This window comes from Haliotis rufescens, unplaced genomic scaffold (genome assembly GCF_023055435.1).
Source record: "Haliotis rufescens isolate VD_foot unplaced genomic scaffold, xgHalRufe1.0.p SCAF_8, whole genome shotgun sequence".
Taxonomy (NCBI): domain Eukaryota; kingdom Metazoa; phylum Mollusca; class Gastropoda; order Lepetellida; family Haliotidae; genus Haliotis; species Haliotis rufescens.
In genome coordinates, this window is record NW_025964372.1 from 608,322 (window position 1) to 626,725 (window position 18,404).

General features: G+C 39.3%; 1 protein-coding gene across 1 annotated transcript in view; it reads left to right on the plus strand.

Moving 5' to 3' along the window:
* Positions 1-1,634: 1,634 nt before the first annotated feature.
* LOC124119084 overlaps positions 1,635-18,404 on the plus strand; it is a 61,197-nt gene continuing 44,427 nt past the window's right edge. Inside the window, exons 1-11 of the mRNA XM_048389188.1 lie at positions 1,635-1,751; positions 2,110-2,426; positions 3,674-3,828; positions 5,031-5,283; positions 5,443-5,548; positions 7,039-7,135; positions 7,432-7,527; positions 8,091-8,141; positions 9,337-9,421; positions 9,740-9,799; positions 10,070-10,246. Of these exons, the coding sequence (XP_048245145.1) occupies positions 1,697-1,751; positions 2,110-2,426; positions 3,674-3,828; positions 5,031-5,283; positions 5,443-5,548; positions 7,039-7,135; positions 7,432-7,527; positions 8,091-8,141; positions 9,337-9,421; positions 9,740-9,799; positions 10,070-10,246 (1,452 nt within the window). The 5' untranslated portion in view covers positions 1,635-1,696. The remainder of the gene's footprint in view (positions 1,752-2,109; positions 2,427-3,673; positions 3,829-5,030; positions 5,284-5,442; positions 5,549-7,038; positions 7,136-7,431; positions 7,528-8,090; positions 8,142-9,336; positions 9,422-9,739; positions 9,800-10,069; positions 10,247-18,404) is intronic.

The window sequence follows — 18,404 nt, forward strand, 5'->3', positions numbered from 1 at the left end:
TTCTCACTCAGTCAACAGCTACGTACTAGGTAAGTGCTAATGATGCATGGGTATTTCCATAACACATAACAAACACACCGTTTCAAATACACAGCTGGTAATTCTGTGTAAATAAAAAAGTCAGCCTCCATCGGCTCGAAAAAGATTATCATCATCCATAAATAGTAATGACCGCAATACAGTCATTCTCATCAATTCATTTTTTATTTCATGAGCAAAGCCTGCCTTTAACATCGAGACAAGAGCATGTCAAGTAACATGTCTGAAACACGTATTTATTAATAGTCATTTCAAATCTTCCATTTCAAGAGACCACATCATGCACCTCACTGTGTTGTAACCTCGGGCAATGTAACTGACTCCACACTTGTCCCACTGAGATATGACTGAAACATCAGGTTAATATGCAGTGTGTTGAGAATATCAGCAACCCCACAGAGTCCTTAGCTTGGATGAAGTCGACTGGCCTGTTCAGGACCTGTTACTTCCCACTCGAAATCGTCAATGTGTGAGCTTGCATTGAAATGTAATTGAGAAATGTAGATTGTGCAAAGTATTTAATTAGACACATTGTCAGAAAATACCCAGCTTTGACACAAACACAGTACCTTAAGCGACATAATGGAGTGGCTCGATCATGTTATTACCATCTTGTCATGCTTGTAGTTTCACAGAGGTTCATCTAACCCATGGTACGACCCAGAATATGTAGAGGGGCTCATGGTAAAAGATAACTACAACAATATTTTTCATCAGCCCGTATACAGCCTCAGACCTACCAAGGCCAACAAACCTAATACTGTCCTTTTTTATAAATCCAATGAAATCATTTATGTCATTAAATTCTCTGTTTCCTTGGCACTAATGTGATTGACAAGAGTCAGGAAAAACATGGCAATTAGGCGGACCTGGCTTTCGAAATATCACACTTGCATCCAAAGTACCAAGTTGTCCGACTTCCTATTGTTCTTGGTGCCTTAGGTTTGGTACCTCCCATTCTGTTGACTGACATTGGGGGAGTGCCCTGGTTTGCTGCGAGGAATACAGCCCTTTTGACAGTCTGGGTAATGCCAAATGTTTTAAGAATGTTCACATTCTCCGAAAAGTTGTGGGTGTGTTCGTCCAGGCAGCGCTTCCTATTCGCTGTCTGAGCTGCATGTAGAGGGGGAAAGGATCCTTAGCTGATGATGAACCTAACCAGCATGACTATGCCAGGATCACCCAAACCCTCTTTGCTGCATTTATTTTCTTTAATCTGGATATAGTGAGTGAGTGTGTGTGATGTTTTACATCGCTTCCAGCAATATCACGGCGGGGAACAACAGAAATGGGCTTCGCACATTGTACCCATGTCGGAAATCGAACCCGGGTCTTCGGCATGACGAGTGAATGCTTTAACCACTTGGCTACCCGACCGCCCTTAATCTAAATATAATAGCAATACTACAGATGCTGAGTAAACGTCTTTGTATGTCATAAATTCATGTTGTAATCAACAATATTATTCTGCTGCTGGTACCCACGTGTACACATTAGGTCACACTGGTAAATCGAATCGATGCATTAAGTGATAACACAAGGTCATGTTGTGATACTATATAACCTTGTCAGATAATGAGTCAATGTTTCTGTAAGATCGTTCAAAGTATTACATAATATCACTCAACGTGTCTTCACATTGTTCAGAGTCTCCACAATGATGACGCTGGTGCTGATCGTTGCTATCCTGACAGCAACAAATGTCTGTACAGGTAAGTTTAAATGTATTATAAATATGTACATGTTTGTTTCACATATGAAGGAAAACAGAAATTCATTTGCTAGACCAACGGATGAGTATGCTCACAGGTCGTATTGTGTGTATTTTCATGTGACGTCGTATGACATAAATCGTCCTTGAATGCTTATTTTGAGCAGCATTTTACACCAAAGGTTGTATATGACAGGACCAGTATAAATGACATATGTTTCCGATACAAGGCTTTTATTTAAACACAAACGTTAACAATGTAACATATAGTGTGAATGTTTAAAAAGGAGTTATAGATAAAAGGGATAAAACCATTCTCACTCACTCATTTTCCCAAGGAATTATGACTTCTTCTCCAGCAACACAGGACTTTGCTGTGAACGTGGACAACAGCAGCGGCTCATTCAACGTCGTTGTCCAGGGAGATGTGTGGTTGGAGAGCGGTCCCTATTTCTTCAGAGCTGATGGTGATGTGTACACCTTTGCCGATGGATCGCTGATGCTGATCAAGCACAGTCAGTCCAGTGGTGTGGACGTCATAGGGCATTGGGAGGCCAACAGCTTCCTGTACCAGGCAGGATCTAGTCGGGTCGAGGCCAGCATTGTACAGTACACACCAGATCCAAGCATATTAAACTACAATGATCCAGTCTTACCGTTCGTTGTGTTCAAACAGGTATGACACAACATTATATCGAGACTATTTATTTCTTCATTCACTTCTTCACGCACATGTGCATTGGATGAGCCTTTAATTGGAGAATAGGTTCTGCCAGTATGCTACCTCGCAAGGTCGTCTTAGGTTAAAGAAATTATCAAAACTGATTGCTGTCATCATTGCAAGATTTCTCAACTCACTTAAAAAAAGTAGGGGTTCCTTGATGATATACATTTCCTCACAAATGACTGGGTGGCATTGAAAGTAAAATTAAGGTGTAAAAGGTTTGATTATAGAAATCTTAATTATTTATGACTTAAAATGGACAAAACAATACTTTCTTGTGCGGGTTCGTCACATCAGTGTTTAGATAGTCACTGGAAATTCTGGATCATTTAAGGTCAACATATCAAATTGAAAAAAATTTATATTTGCAACTAGATTTTCTACTGGAAACGTCATCATAACTATTTCTATCCAAAATTCAAAAGTATTTTAAATATAAAGTGGCCAAATTTGACATACATGTTCCCTGGGGTGTTATCAAGAGTAACGTGGAAGGTCGGTAACAGTAGTATTCAGCTCATATTCATAATAAAAAATACACTTCATTTGTATCACCTACTTCGCTTGCTGTAATAGCACAGATGTGAAGACGTTCCAGAGCAGACAATGGTATTAGTAAAGTAAAGTAACTAGTGGCACATTGTAAAATTCCACTGCATGGGGCATGCGTTGTCCAAAATTAAGGTTATCCTAGAAGGAATCAGTGTTGAATATAGATACACATTCTTGAAATGAGATAGACAGATATAGTCTCAATCGTGATCCATGTTCCTGGAGGGAAAATAGGTCATACAGTGTTTGGGCTGCTTTGATTTCTGTTTTCATGCAGCGCAAATATTATCAGTTCATGTTTGATCTATGAGGTCACATTAGTAACAGACCAGAAAGGTGTTTGCGTTATATACAAAGACAGAAACAGCCCTACTCCCACATGTTGCAGACCTTTACCACCAGAAATATATGTCATGTCCAACCGTAACTTGGTTGCAAAATCTATGTGTTGCAGAGGCGGTCGAATTCTGACAAATATTTGACTGCCTCTATGAAACCATGAAAGGATATGGGTACTCAAGCACAAGTACGAGACAGTTTATATTGACATCGGAGTTATATTCTGGAGGTTATTAGTTCAGACAGGTTTAAGCTTCATCAATGCTATGCCACATCTCATGCAATATTCAGTAATTGCGATGTTGTAGAAATTCATCACCGGCTCAAACAACACAGCGGCTTCCACAGTCTCTGAGACGGTGTCTGGCTTTCCAGCAATTGCATTAGAAGACATTGATATTCCCTTGGGTTACCTCTATTATGCCGGAAGTCAATTTGGTACCCTCAGCCTAGCAGCTAACCAGTAAGTTAAACCGCACCCTATGTATAATAATTGATCTTTATCGTACTTGAGTAGAGATTACTGCGAGCATGTGTATTACAAGCAGTGCATATCAAACTGTATCGATCAATCACGTGTTAAATATGCGCATTGTAATATAACTGGTATCTAATGAACACGAGTGTAGTACATGAGTAATGAGTTCAAAAGTCGTTAGTGTAGTTAGTTGTATGTAGAATGAAACATGAAATAAAATAACAAATAAGGGGCAGACCATTTGATATTTAGGGAGGGGGGTTGGGTGGGGGTAGGGTCGTCCCGTTTTTTGAGGGTAGAGTTATGTTATATTTTTTTTCATTTTTAGGGGCTGAGATGGGTTTTTTTCTTTAAAGAGAGCTGGGATTTTTCTTTTTATGACACATTTAAAATTCAACCTATAGAAAGAATGCAAAAATGTTCTCACCGTTCACTAAAGCATAATAACTGTACAGATGTAATTGATTTTAAAACAGAACACTGAAAATAGCAGTATAAAACATTTTTATATAATAGAAGACCATGTTTAGCAAAACCAAGTGTTATGTTTTCTTCAAATTGACATGATTATACTCACATCTACTGGAGGAATGTACGTTGCATTTTACACTGCTTGTTGATGTGGTGCAGTGACCCAAGTACTTGTACATACATAAGCCCATATGGAGGTGTTAATTAACATTTATTGATAGCGCTGGGGATTAGGGGTCCTGCCCAGAGGGGGCATATGATTAGGGGGGATACGATGAGTGTTTGCTGTAAACATTGAACAGACAAAGGAGATAGAATTTGGGGGGAACTAATGTAACTAATATATGTAGATGACACCATAAACTTTTCATCAACAACTGTTATGGCCTCTTGAAATCGAAGATTTGAAATGATAATCATGGTCATGTCTCACGAAAACCTCCGTATTGATGAGGATGGCCTTTTTATCGAGACTTTTTATTGAGTCTGAATTTTTTTCCAACTTTATGGAGGCCCATTTTTGTATTAACACAACATTTTAAGCTGTGCTTTTTGTCACTTGATTGTCTGATCCAGATATCTGACATATTGCTGAATATAATTATATACACAAGAACAAAAAACAACAACATTTTGAAGTACCATAACAGGATATGACTCTCATTCGGAATAACATTCATACTTAATAAAATGATCAATTTGTGAGTAAATTTCAGATGGGGCCCACACACCTTTGATGTTGAATTTGGTCATGGAAGTGGTCCACTAGCCTTGTTTGACAGAGCTGAGACGGCGAACACATTGATAATAACTCCAGCAAGTGAGTTCATGTCGTCATCAATATATCACCAGAACAACGGAAAGGGCATTAACAACTTATTCTGGGGTGTCATGGGAGGTGTCAACACTGTGCCAAGAGATTTTGAGACAAGTTACATTATGTACTGTGGTAACCAAGGAATCAACAAAGTAAGTATCATGTACCTATCATTTCTTAAATATAACCTTAAACATTAAACACAGAGGGGGACTAAATCAAATGGAATAAAGCCGAAAACTCTGGATGGCAACACTTAATCAAGGAATTCTTTGTTATCGTAAATGACTATATATATTTCTTTAATTCAGGCCTTTGTCAGTTGGGGAGAAATACTTCAGACGTGGTATGGGCACAAGGACGAATTTGTCAAATCTGATTTGACAGTCAACTATCTTGGTTACTGGATTGACAATGGTAACTAGATGTTCATCTACAACTCTGTAGTGGCATTTGAAATATTTAATCAAAAATAGCTATGCTTATCGTACCATTTCCTACTTGACGGTATATGTGCCCTGTGCCCTGTACTATCCTACAGATTAATTGTTTTATAGCATCATCTTCACGGATGTTTTTACATTAGTGGTTACTCCAGATATTCAAAACATGAAAATATATCATTAACACAGCAGGGAATAATTAGTTATAATTGTTAACTGGAAGTATTAGAACAAAGATAAGTCTTAATGCAGGAATGATGCGGAGTGTCTACAGGCATGTTGGATCTGGCAGAACACAGCATGCAGTGACCAATAATGTTTCACAGTCTGTGATTAGCAGACTATGGAACAGGTACCAACAGATCTAAAACGTTGGCGATCGACCCCGTTCAGGGCGTCCCAAATCAACTACAAGATTACAGGATCGAGTGATCTGAAAGCAGGCTCTACGAAATGCTTCTCAAACGGGAATCAAATGGCTGCAAAAGAGTTACGGATCAGCTTATTGCCACGTGTTGTGCCATACCTTACAAATCATCATATTGCCAACAGATGTTAATGGTGTGTACAACGTCGTCGCTGGTCACATGTCATGACTCTCTTTGCACTTCCTTGATAGGCGTGTTCGTGTCTGACGACATCGAAATGAAGATGAAGCCAATATGAGCCTGTGACTTCATTTAATGAGACAAGATTTTGCGGATTGCTTATGACAAGCGGTGGCATCACTATGACAGCAAACCCCAGTCCATATGGTGCACGGAAGGGTCACTTGACAGTACTATCGGGACTACATACTGACACCCTTTGTTGTCCCGTTTGCAAGGCGCGTGGCTCAACGTTCCGTCTTTCAGGATGACAACGCTCGTGCTCACTGTCCTCGAATCGTTAATGCGCGCTTCAAGAAGCATAACATCCATAGAATGCCATGGCTAGCGATGAGCCCAGAGCTTTCCCCATTGAACACGTCGGCTGAACTTGGCCAGGCGTTGCAAGAGGAATGAGGACAGACTCCCTCAAATCGCCATGGGGAGAATTATACACTGTATGCCTCATCGAATGAATGAATGGCTGACAAATCATTGCGGTATTATGCACTACTGATCTCAAAACGAAATTTCGCATCTTACCCCTAGATCAAAATCGTTGGCAATCCTAACTTTTAATGTCATACTTCGCTACTGGTAGTAATATGTCCCATTCGTTCTTTATTATCATACAACTATTACTAGACACTAACTGAAGTTAGTTCCGTGAATCCCCTACTTTTTTTGTATAGTTTATACATATGGATTTCCAGACGAATAGAGAATTGTACTTGTGATCCAAAATCAATTTTGGAATTAGGACTCATTTCCAATTGCTCCCAAGTTTGAAAATACACCTACTTTCAGTGTACATACCTGTAACATTTCTGATATCATGTATAACGCAATCATGTATTTACTCAATTTCCCTTGACAGGTGCATATTACTACAAGAACCTAGAGGAAGGCAAAAATTACCAGGACACTGTCGTGGATATTGTCAGTTACATCCAACAGATTGGTCTTCCTGTCAGGTATGTCCATAAATCCTGCCATGATTTTTGTGAGATTTATTTTTTTTATAAAATAAGGTAATATTTATATCTGTATCTATGGGATCGAAATTAATAGAATCGTTTAGTAGATTAAGAAATGCCTTTGATATTATAAAGAGCACACACTACTATTCCCAAACTAGCAAAACCTGGAAGTTCAAACCAAAAAAACCTGATACATCCACAAATACCAACCGAAAATAGTAAACACCATATTTGATGGATACCTTAAACCATCTGAGAAAATAAACAAGTTTTCATTCTTTCTTTTCCAGATTTTTCGCGTATGACCAAGAGTGGTACTATAAAGATTCCCATGGTGGCATCGTGCAGTGGACGGCCATGACTGACGTGGTTCCAAACGGAATGGAGTATGTGAAGGAAGCGTGTAATCGTGCTTCTCAAATGGCTCCCTTTCTCGGGGATGCATGACAGGATTGTATAAGAAAACGTGACATGAAAGGAATGTGTCAGAGGATGAGGTGAAATGGGGTTTAAAGTCGCGTTCAAGATCATTGCGCGCGTGGGCGTGGCTGCTTGTACTAGTCCAGACTAATACCGAGTTTATAGTGCTAGCCCACTGAGATACCATGCCACGGTTTAACATGATTACCCAACTCAGGCACAGTATACTGATTCTGAGCCGACCAGTCTTTGTACATACAAGTACCATCTTTCAACCCCTTTTGGTATGACGTGGACGGAGATCGATCCACCTATCTTCCGTTCTCCGGGCAAATGCTCTATCCACTAGACCATGCAAGCGTGGTATATGTATATACGTATGTTATGAACATCTCTAAAATCACCCACAGTTGAGGTTAATGCATACATTTAGTGTTGTCTTAAATCAAACCATGCATGTGATGAATTGAACAAAGTGCTTGTAACAATGCCCGTTATATACATATGTTGTTTTTGGTTTGATATGTAGGTGGTTATACAACAAGACAAACCTTCCTGCTCTGGGTTACAGCCATTGTTGGTAAGATTTTCAGTCACATCAAAATATTTGTAAGCTAAAGATACTAGTACATTTACATAAAAGAGAAACGACGTTGATTTGCAAGTGAGGTGATAGTTTCAAAGACTTGAGTAAAGCCATGAAGATTTATATTGTATAAAGTTTCAACTTACCTGCATACGTTTGCTTCAACTTCAAAGCACGACTTGTGAATGACTGAAAGTTGTTTTACGCAATAGTCAATAGTGTTGAGAATAGTTCTAAAATCATCGTCGACGATGGATCATCCCAACCGATAGTTCATGGATATGAAGAAATAACCTGTTACGTGCAGAACAACTAGATGGCACCTAACAACAACAAACACAAATACTTATTTCAGGACTTTATTTTTAATAAAAAAGTGTTGCCTGATACTTTTTAACATTCACAGTGAAGTTTCTTAGAAAACAAAGTACCTCACCATCGTTGGTGGTCGATTATGGAAAATTGCATTCGATCGGTTATTTGGACCTTTTGATTAATCATATTACTTATATTTCTCAGAACACAACTGAGTCAGGCATAATCTAGCTATATGACCGCAACTTACAATAGCAGCAGTGAAAAGGCATAAATAGCAAAAGTAAGGATAATATATGTGGATGAACAACTTCTGTGTTACAATTAGGAGCGAAGTTTCAGTGTTGGTTCTAACACTGTTATTGACGTTAGAAGGTACGCAAAAAGGTATGTTAGGATTGAGAGAGGGTCCGAACTCGTTTGTGTTTGACTATGGAAAAATGTGTTCGAGCGGTCTTTTGGACCTACTGATCTGTTTTCGATTATTTAAATTAATCAGAACAGCACTCAGGACTTATATAGCTGTATGATGGCAACCAGGCTGTTGTGACATTCATGGGATAATGGCACCAAAACTTCATCCCTATAATCCCACGAGCATAATTAGTAAATCTGTGATCAAAATAACGAATGATGTGAAGAAACTACAATCAAAAGACTTCAAAAACAGCTTTAATGTTGGAAGAAAGCTCAAAGGGATGCAGGTCTTATACTGTTACCACGCTGAAATCAATAAGCAGGGCTCTGGCGCCAGCAAACCAAGAAATGTAATCAGAGTAAATCTGTTCGGTACCTTAATACGGCGATGGGGCAAACCTTGCCCTCCCACTATTTAGGAAGCTGGAGTTTTGAATCTTATAACTTCCTTTCTCAGGTCATCCAATAATACATATGCCAAGCAGAATGGAGGAAACTACAATTTCATTATTGATGGAAAAAATGCAATACCAACAGAAGAGGTAAGCATATGTCTTGTTTCTTTGTTGTTCAATGCTGCCCCCAGAAATATCTGGTTAAATCATCGAATATGAGCCAGACAAACCAGTCATTGATATTGTCGGGTTACAATGACAGGTTATTAACCAAGCCAATGGGCCTGACCACCCGATCCATTAAGTCCCATATGACCATCATAGCTTGCTAGGGAGATATTCAATTCCCTGAATCAACACAGGGATTTGGTACAAGCGCTTTTGAAGCAAATATGATTTAATCAAGCAAACTATATATTATTGCTATATTATCGTGTTATGAACAACCGATCACGTTGTTTACAGCGATTCTGGACAGATCTTATGTCTTCTGCACGACAGTGGGGGCTGTTTATCTATGAACAGGTACAAATTTCCTTTTGTACAATTATTTCACGTTTGTCTGAGAACACCTAAGTTGAAAAAGATTCACGGATATCAATACTGTGTAGAAAGACTTTGTGCAGTAACATACAGTTCAAAAAGCTTATCCTAAGTTTACCAAATAAATGTTGACTCTAATATTCATTTAAGTGATTCATAAGTCACAGTTTTTTATAGTCAACCTGCATCAATGCGTTACTATTTAAAGATGTATACAAGATGACTTCACTTCAACACGTTGTTCTGTTTAAGGACTACCTAGACCAGCAGTTTGACATAGTAACCCAGCTTCACACTGACGTGCATCTAGCCAAGCAGTGGTTGAAGGAGATGGGTAATGGAGCAGCAAAGAATGGCTTGACAATCCAGTACTGTATGGCCTACCCCCGCCACGCCCTTCAGTCGCTGGAAATACCCGTAGTAACACAGGTGGGTGTGCACAAATGTCAGTTGATGAAAAGATAGTGACAAGAAACGTACAAGGTATGATAAGAACTTTTTTTTCTGGAGCACAAGATACTGCATATTTTTGTTAAAATTATTTTTGAAACAGATATTATACATAAAACGTTTGCCTAAATGTGTATAGAAGGCCTGCTGTCTGACATAAGACCATGATCAATTCTATCTTTATACAATAAGTCTTTACTGTTTTGTGAGTTTACTGAGTGAGTTAGCAAATGGGGCATCATTTTGTTACTGATGCATCAAATTTGGAAATTTCATCGACATGTCTACCATAAAACTTTTTGCAAGTTTTTCCAAGTCCTTGACTGTGGTATGGGTGATCATATACTTTCTAAGCAAGAGTCGTATTGCGCTCTTTGAAATCTTGGTAATAAGAGGGTGCTCGATTGTACCTCAAAAGTTGAAATGTAAACACCAAGGGCTGGAGCTCCAGGAACATTGCACGGCATGAAGGGAAAGTTGGCTTCTGGAAATTTGAAGTCATCCCTCTTGTCATACAGTGTTGAGGAGAATGTTTTGTCATACAGAATATTTTTGCATAGATCTAATATGAAACAGATAAGGGGGTCTCAGTTGTAAATCAGTGGAAGGGAATTAGCTATTTGATTGTTATTGAACTGCGTCCGATCATCGATTTACCTGATCATGAAACTGAAGTTAAACTTACCTTGCTTTGACTGAACCAATCTGAGCAGATAGAAACCATTACCTCATCTTCTCTTGGTGACTTACAACTTGATCTTTTCTTTAAGTTTATATTTATTGAAATTTAATAGTCAAAAGGGTGTTGAAAGTCAGAGCGGTACACCTATGTTGTCTGAATGCCATCCAGAAGTACATTTATATGATGCGACGGTAATTCTAACTCACTTGTTAGCAGATTTTGTGTCTTAATACACTACTGCTCACAATAATTTAGCTCTTTATAGCAGGTATTTGATGAAAGAGTTATGCATCGCAGGCAAGGGTAAGTGGAGACTACCATCCAGGCAACGACCACTGGAAGATCGGCGTGTCATCACTCTTGGCTTGGGCCATTGGTTTAGCTCCGTTTAAGGACAATTTCTGGACAACATCAGTTCAACCTGGCAATAGATACAGTAAGGGGACACTTTCAAACCATCTACATCCACTGCTTACGACTGATTGCGACTGCTTAACTCTTTACTGCAATACAGTTCCGTACGAGTAGGGTTGCACTCTGCCGTACTGCCACATTGCATGTGCGACCTACCGCGGTACATTTACAGAATAATTGCCTAGTGTCACAAATGACCACCAGACAATTTCGGACAAAAGGTTGTGGACAATAATTTTAAGTGCATTTGCAATCAGGATAATAATTACCTCTTCCCTGAAATAGCTTCAAGCTATTCACAAAGCTACAAAAGAACGATACTCTGTATACAGTATGTAGGAGTACATATAATCGTGGTACATTTCCATGAACTACATTGTAGGATGTTTGCTAGTTTTACAGAAATAACAATAATAATACTGACAAGATTCTGTTCTCTTTAGTTGGTGTTTCTATGCCAAATATATATATGCATTTCATTTTGTTTATATTTCAGATTTATAAGTAAGATTTGGTTATATTTAAGCTGTCTTAATTTTTCAAATCTGAAATCAGTTCAACAAACACACTTTGGCTAATTTTACAGCTCAAGTGCTTTGTTTCGTTTCAGACGCGTCAGAGCCCAATACAGCGCTACTAGCAGTTGTCTCTACTCTGAGCACTGGACCTGTTGGGATAAGTGATATGATCGGCGGCTCGAACAAGTCTTTGATCATGAAGTATATGTATAATTTACCTCAGTTTCAACAAGTATTTGTCACAGAAGTGACGAAATGTCCCCCGCCTGTATATACACCATAGTACCAAATATGAAGACAATCCAGCGATTACTTCTTGAGATATCGCGGCAACACCGTTTTCTAACTCCATAAGCAGATTTACCTGCTGTGACCTTGAAAATGGGGTCAAGGTCACCAAAACCGACTGGTGTCTGCGGTGTCTGTATATACACCATAGTTCCAAATATGAAGACAATCCAGCGATTACTTCTTGAGATATCGCGGCAACACCGTTTTCCAACTCCAAAAGCAGATTTGCCTGCTGTGACCTTGAAAATGGGGTCAAGGTCACCAAAACCGACTGGTGTCTGCGGTGTCTGTATATACACCATAGTTCCAAACATGAAGACAATCCAGTGTTTAGTTCTTGAGATATCGCGGCAACAAACAGGTGGGACGTACGGACGGACGTACGGACGGACGGACGTACGGACGGACGTACGGACGGTCGTGAATACTATATCCCCCGCTTCGCGCTTTCGCGCGGCGGGGGATAACTAATTGTCTACAGACAGTTAAATGTAAATGTGCAGACATTATAACCCTACACCCTTCTTAAGGTGCCAACATCCATCCACAATAACACGAGGATGTATTTAAACTAAGTAAGGAGTGAATTAGTTGTAATGCCGCTTTCAACAGTATTTCCGTCATATCACGGCGTGTCAGCTGTATGTTGGAGGAAAGCCTTAAGTGATGAAGGTCACTTTCATGTAGACACACACACACCCACACACACTAAACCCCCCACACATACGTACACGACGCTCTATTAGTGCAATATTCTTGATCGCGACGTTAAGTCCTATTTCACCTCACCTCAGTTTGGTTAACGCAATAATTATTTAGTGTTTCATATCACGGTGCGTGTTGGAGTCTGTGCATCTGCAATAGTGAGTAACAGTCATTGCGAATGTTGCCGCAGTCAACAATATTCCACCGTCACACAGAATCTGGACCAGGGACCCAAGATTGTAAAACAGTGAGAACTAATATCATTATCAATTACAATAACAGCTGTTGAGTAATTCACTCCCAGCAACTTAATCCATGTCTTCTACATGTGTTTACAGATCTGTAAATGCGGACGGACTTATTTTGAAACCATCCCGCCCTGCAACTGCCATAGACAATACAATTCGAAGAGTAAGTTCACACATGCAGAGATTTGGAAAGGGTTTAGTAACTTTTTTGGAGAAAATAATATCGAACAAACTCTCCACTTTTGAAAGATGTGTAAGAAACCTGATCTTGCCTGACAGATGGCCTGGGGAGACTTTGAGGGACCAGACGGAGAGGTGTGGTCAACATATTCATATTTCGGAGGGAAGAACAAGTTTGGTATCATCCTTGCTGCGGAGTTGACTGGTAATTACACGATGACGCCGGGCATGGCTGGCTTCCAAGGAGTAAGTGTTCTGTCAGTGTTCTGTTCAGTTTACATTTAGAAGTTGCATGTACTCATGACAAGGAGTATTGTGTACAACAACTTCCTTGTCATATACAACTCAAAAAAGTTAAAGAACACCCACACTTGAAACAAGTCTTCTTAACTTCTTTTGAGTAGTATACATACACAACGTTATACGGCTAGATCTTGCCCTTTCGTCAGGTGAATGACTGGCGGGAGAACATTCAGATGAAGCCAGTTAGAACGTTATTGACATTCAAAGGTAATGAGTTGATACGTCACATGCCATATTAGCACAGTCATCCAAACAACTAGTTTGCCTTCTTACTTATATTCTACATTCGTCCACACTTTCAGCACAAGGCCTATGCTGAAGTAGGGGCAGGGAGCATCGTTGATCTTCATGTGTAAATATCTGGTTGCTGTTTCAGTTCAAAACTTCCATGATCTTCCCTTACAACAACCCCAGCAAGATCCAGCCTCTGACAGACGCTGACCCCATTACCATGAGTGGCTGCAGCACCGTGGACTTCTGTCTGTTCTATGTCTCGCCTGTCCTTAAGGTTCAAGGGTATGTATATTAAATATGCAGAAGTGTTGCATATGTATATATTCATGTCGCTAATAAACTGCCGAGCAAAAGAAAGTATACACATGAAAATTGACCATTTGTACAACGTGATGACCAAAGTTTCTCCTTTCAAGATGCTTCGAATTTGACCTACTACCTCTTCACATCAAACCAACCTTTAGTAGCCATTAGATCTTATCTCCTACACCCCAGCAGATATGATCATATCATTTACATTTGCCAATACCATATAGATCAGAAGATAAGTCTTGATGATACCCACTATCCCCTACATTGTTGGCATTGCATATTACACTCTTGGCGTAAATATCTTTGAATCTGCCTGGCAAAAGAAAGCATACACTTGAAATTAGAATACACCCCACAACCTCAAACGTTATCAAAAAAAGTTTCAACAGTAGTACTTGTCTTGAAAACAGTCGCCGAAAGACTGCAAAGGTAAGGTTCAAAACACAACGATGATGTAACCATTTGTTGTTTGTTTCAGTTTTAGCCACCATGAAACTATGGTGTTTACGTTCTTTTGCCCGGAAGTAAAGGACAACTGAGAGAAACATGTGTTCCATGCATGTAGATGCTATTAGTAGATTCAGTGTGTGTCTCAAGCCATATTTAATTTGGGACAAAGAGCCTCGATCAAGTTCCGTTACTGTGACCATATAAAGACACAGTATAACATACATTGATGTAATTCGGTGGCAAATCCTGACGCTTGATACAGCTACTTGTTAATACCTTTCCCACATCAGAACTGGACGTGTTGTACAGAATATTGTGACTCTAAAAGTATGTCAACAATTATACCTTAATGTCATGCAGGGTAAGGAGCAAAGAAAATAATCATTGGCAAAATTGATTGTATTAGCAAACCAGAAGCCATTATGAACATGTGTTGAAACCTTCTTTGGCGTTCTTTCTTTCTTTCACAACTTTAAGAGCTAAGGCTATTTCTTATCACAATAATAACAGCATGATCGTAGTAACATATTTGTTAGATACATTCGCACCCCAAATATCTGATGTGGGTTTATCATTACAGGAAGCAGGTGCTTGTTCAGGGCGAGTTGGCCAAGTGGGTCCCGATGTCCCCGCAAAGAGTGACTGACATCAGCATCGGTGACGACATCCTCATAAGCCTCACAGGGGCAGCGGCAGAATCCGTCACCTTCTGGTTCAATGTGGATGGAGTGTCCTCCCCTTTGACCTGCACCCTCGGACCAGGCGGCCGCGCCACTCTCAGCTTCAATCAACAAGCATGTCGTGTAGAATGAAGCCATGTTTGAAGCGACACTGATATATGTTCCTAAATTTATGATTCAACGAAACCAGAGTTAAAATCTACAATCAGAAAATAAAATATAAATAGTTAATGTTTGTTTTATTTGCCCAGTTGTGCGATCTTCCATGGTTTACAAATTAAAATGTTGCAGATTCACAATTATACCAGATTAAAGTAGCAGTAATAACTGTTCCTGTGCATTGTCCGCAGTCTCTTGCTGCAGCAATCCTCTTATAAAGAGAAGTAGATACCTCTGTAGATACACACTTCAGTATATACAAAATAAATATACTGCACAAGAAGTGGTCGTAGCTTTCATTTTCCCCTCTTGACTGACCAACCCAAACAGCTTTTACCTGGCTATAGCAAGAAATACATTTATTCCTTTATCGACCGAACAAAGTAATAGCATGAAACATCAGTAAACCATTAAATCAAAAGGATTACCTTTTTCAAACCCCTTCAAAGGAATGACACTGATTGGAAAAACACATTCAATCTAAACTTTTCTTGTGCACAAAAGCTATTTAGTGACGGCTTCGAATGGCTTCCTTTTCAAGATAATACTTAGATATAGTTTGTGTTTGATTGTTTGGTATCATGTAAACTGGATAGTGTTCACGGTGTATGAATAATGATATCGAATTTTCAAAACAGTTATTTATTTATGTTGAATTTTTTTTGAATGAATAAGTGTGCATCCGCGTTAACAACTCCAGAATTAGCACAATGTAAACATATACATGTATGATTTATGTCTTCTGATGTCTAGCTGTGCTTAAGATTTTTATTAATTTGTTCTGCCAAATCAGTAGATGGCATTTGACCTGTCCAGTGGGGTTCAAAATGCGATATTGATATTTGTCCTAACAGTGTGTTTCATTATTATAGCTATAACTATTGGTTTTGTTTGTTTGTTGTGTGACGTCGCATTGAGCAATATTCACGCTATATCACGGCGGGCTGTACTAAACCAGTCATTCATATGATGCTCAACGTCACACACGACTGCGACACATGTCACACAACCAAGTCACCAAGATACCTCAACATTCAAGTAGCTTTATTAATCCTGAGTCCCCACGGGTTTCAAGCCAAAAGGAAAGGAGTCTGATTGCTTGTAAGGTAACGCAGGACTCAGTACTCGGGGCACAATGTCACGCTATGAACGCACATGACCACACCTTCATACGACACACATAGTGTAAAGGGGACCTAATGTACCCAGAATCCCTTTCCACATTTATTCGAAATCTTATGGTTTGTGTATCCTCCCATCGGCATAGGCATAGCTGAAAAAAACGAAATGGTACAAGTCTCCCTACCTTTTGTTTCCAATGATAAAAGCAACAAAACTCTTTCATGAACATAAATGAAAAGCGACAAACAAATTCTTTCCCTGAAGAAACACGGGATCATATCTATGATACAAGTCAAGACAGGGAAATGCATCGAACATGATTTGGTCTCTGATGCGTCAAATTTGGAGATGTCTTCCACATGTCTACCATAGAACTGTTTCAAAACTGCGGAGGCCTGGATTGACCTTGAGCAAGTGCTGCACACGTGGATGGACGTGACGAGTGCCATTAACAGCCGTTAGATCAATGAACCACAGCTATACATGTTGACTGGACACAGTTCATATTTCTATTGTGAATCATGTGATAATGTTTAATTATCTGGTTCAATTATGTGAACACTTTCGATAACGCTACTTAGACAGTCAAGACACCGGTGAATGATAGGTTTCTGATAATCCAATTACTCATGACATGACACTGTTTTTGACACATAATTCTTCCAACAATACTTCTCACTACCAGTCAACAGTTAGGTACTGGGTAAGTGATGATAGTGAATGTTTAGTCCCATAACACATGACAAAACAAACCGTTTGAAATAAAAAGCTGATAATCTGTGTAAATAAGACAAATCGGCCTCCATCTGCTTGAGAAAAAATCACTCCCTAGATACAAAGTCTCGGCAACATTATGGTCATTCTCATATATGCAATTTCTTATCTCGTGATCAACGCTTGTTGAGTATGTCAGGTAGTATGTCTGTGACACGTATTTATTAATAATCACTTCAAAATTCTTCCATTTATAATGGAATATAAGTCACTGTGTTGGGTAGGAGTATTGACTCCCCACTTGAACCGCTGAGATATGACTGAAACAGTTGTTGTCTGTGATGTGAAATACTCATTTAGGGAATACATATATAATAAATATAAATAAAATTTGTTAATTCGAGCAAAATGATCGTTTCAAACCAGCATTGTTTGTCCCTGAAAACAGTACATGAAGACACCTGTTTTGTCAAACAACATGAATTATCAAGATCATTACAAGTTATCTCGTGAATAAAAATAATGAAGGTATATTCCGCAGTTTGGAGGATGATGTCAGTTAATAATCGATCAGGACTGAAATCAGCTCACAGACCTCCCTTTAATCTCTCAGTATGTCACAATTGTCAGTCAGTATCGTGTATGCCCACCATGGGCAACAAGCTGACGACAGGCAGATGTTCACAAGAGATGGGATTCGACACTATTCTTATTGGGAAGCCTATGCTAACTAATCCTTTTTTAAAAGGGCGACCTTTACTTGTCTGATTATCCATTTGAGAAGCATGTCAAGACTCATTATGAAGACAAGATATTCCACAGTTTTCTTAAACGAGCAAAGGAAGGGGGAACATAACCTGAATGTCAGTGTTGATTTTGTTGATGGTTCTGTACTGCTGGACGGTACAGAAATGAGTGTCAACCAAGAAAAGTCCCATATCAAAACAGCCCAGACTCAGTATTTCAAGGAGAGGTTAGCTGAACGACCACTGCATCGAGTTAATGAGCAATGCATTTAGAAGGGCCGCAACCCCACCCCGCCAGAAGAGTGAAACAGAAGGCTTTCTGTTGCTGCTCAGGACCAGTCACTTCTAACTCGAAACCGTCAATGTGTGATTTTGCATC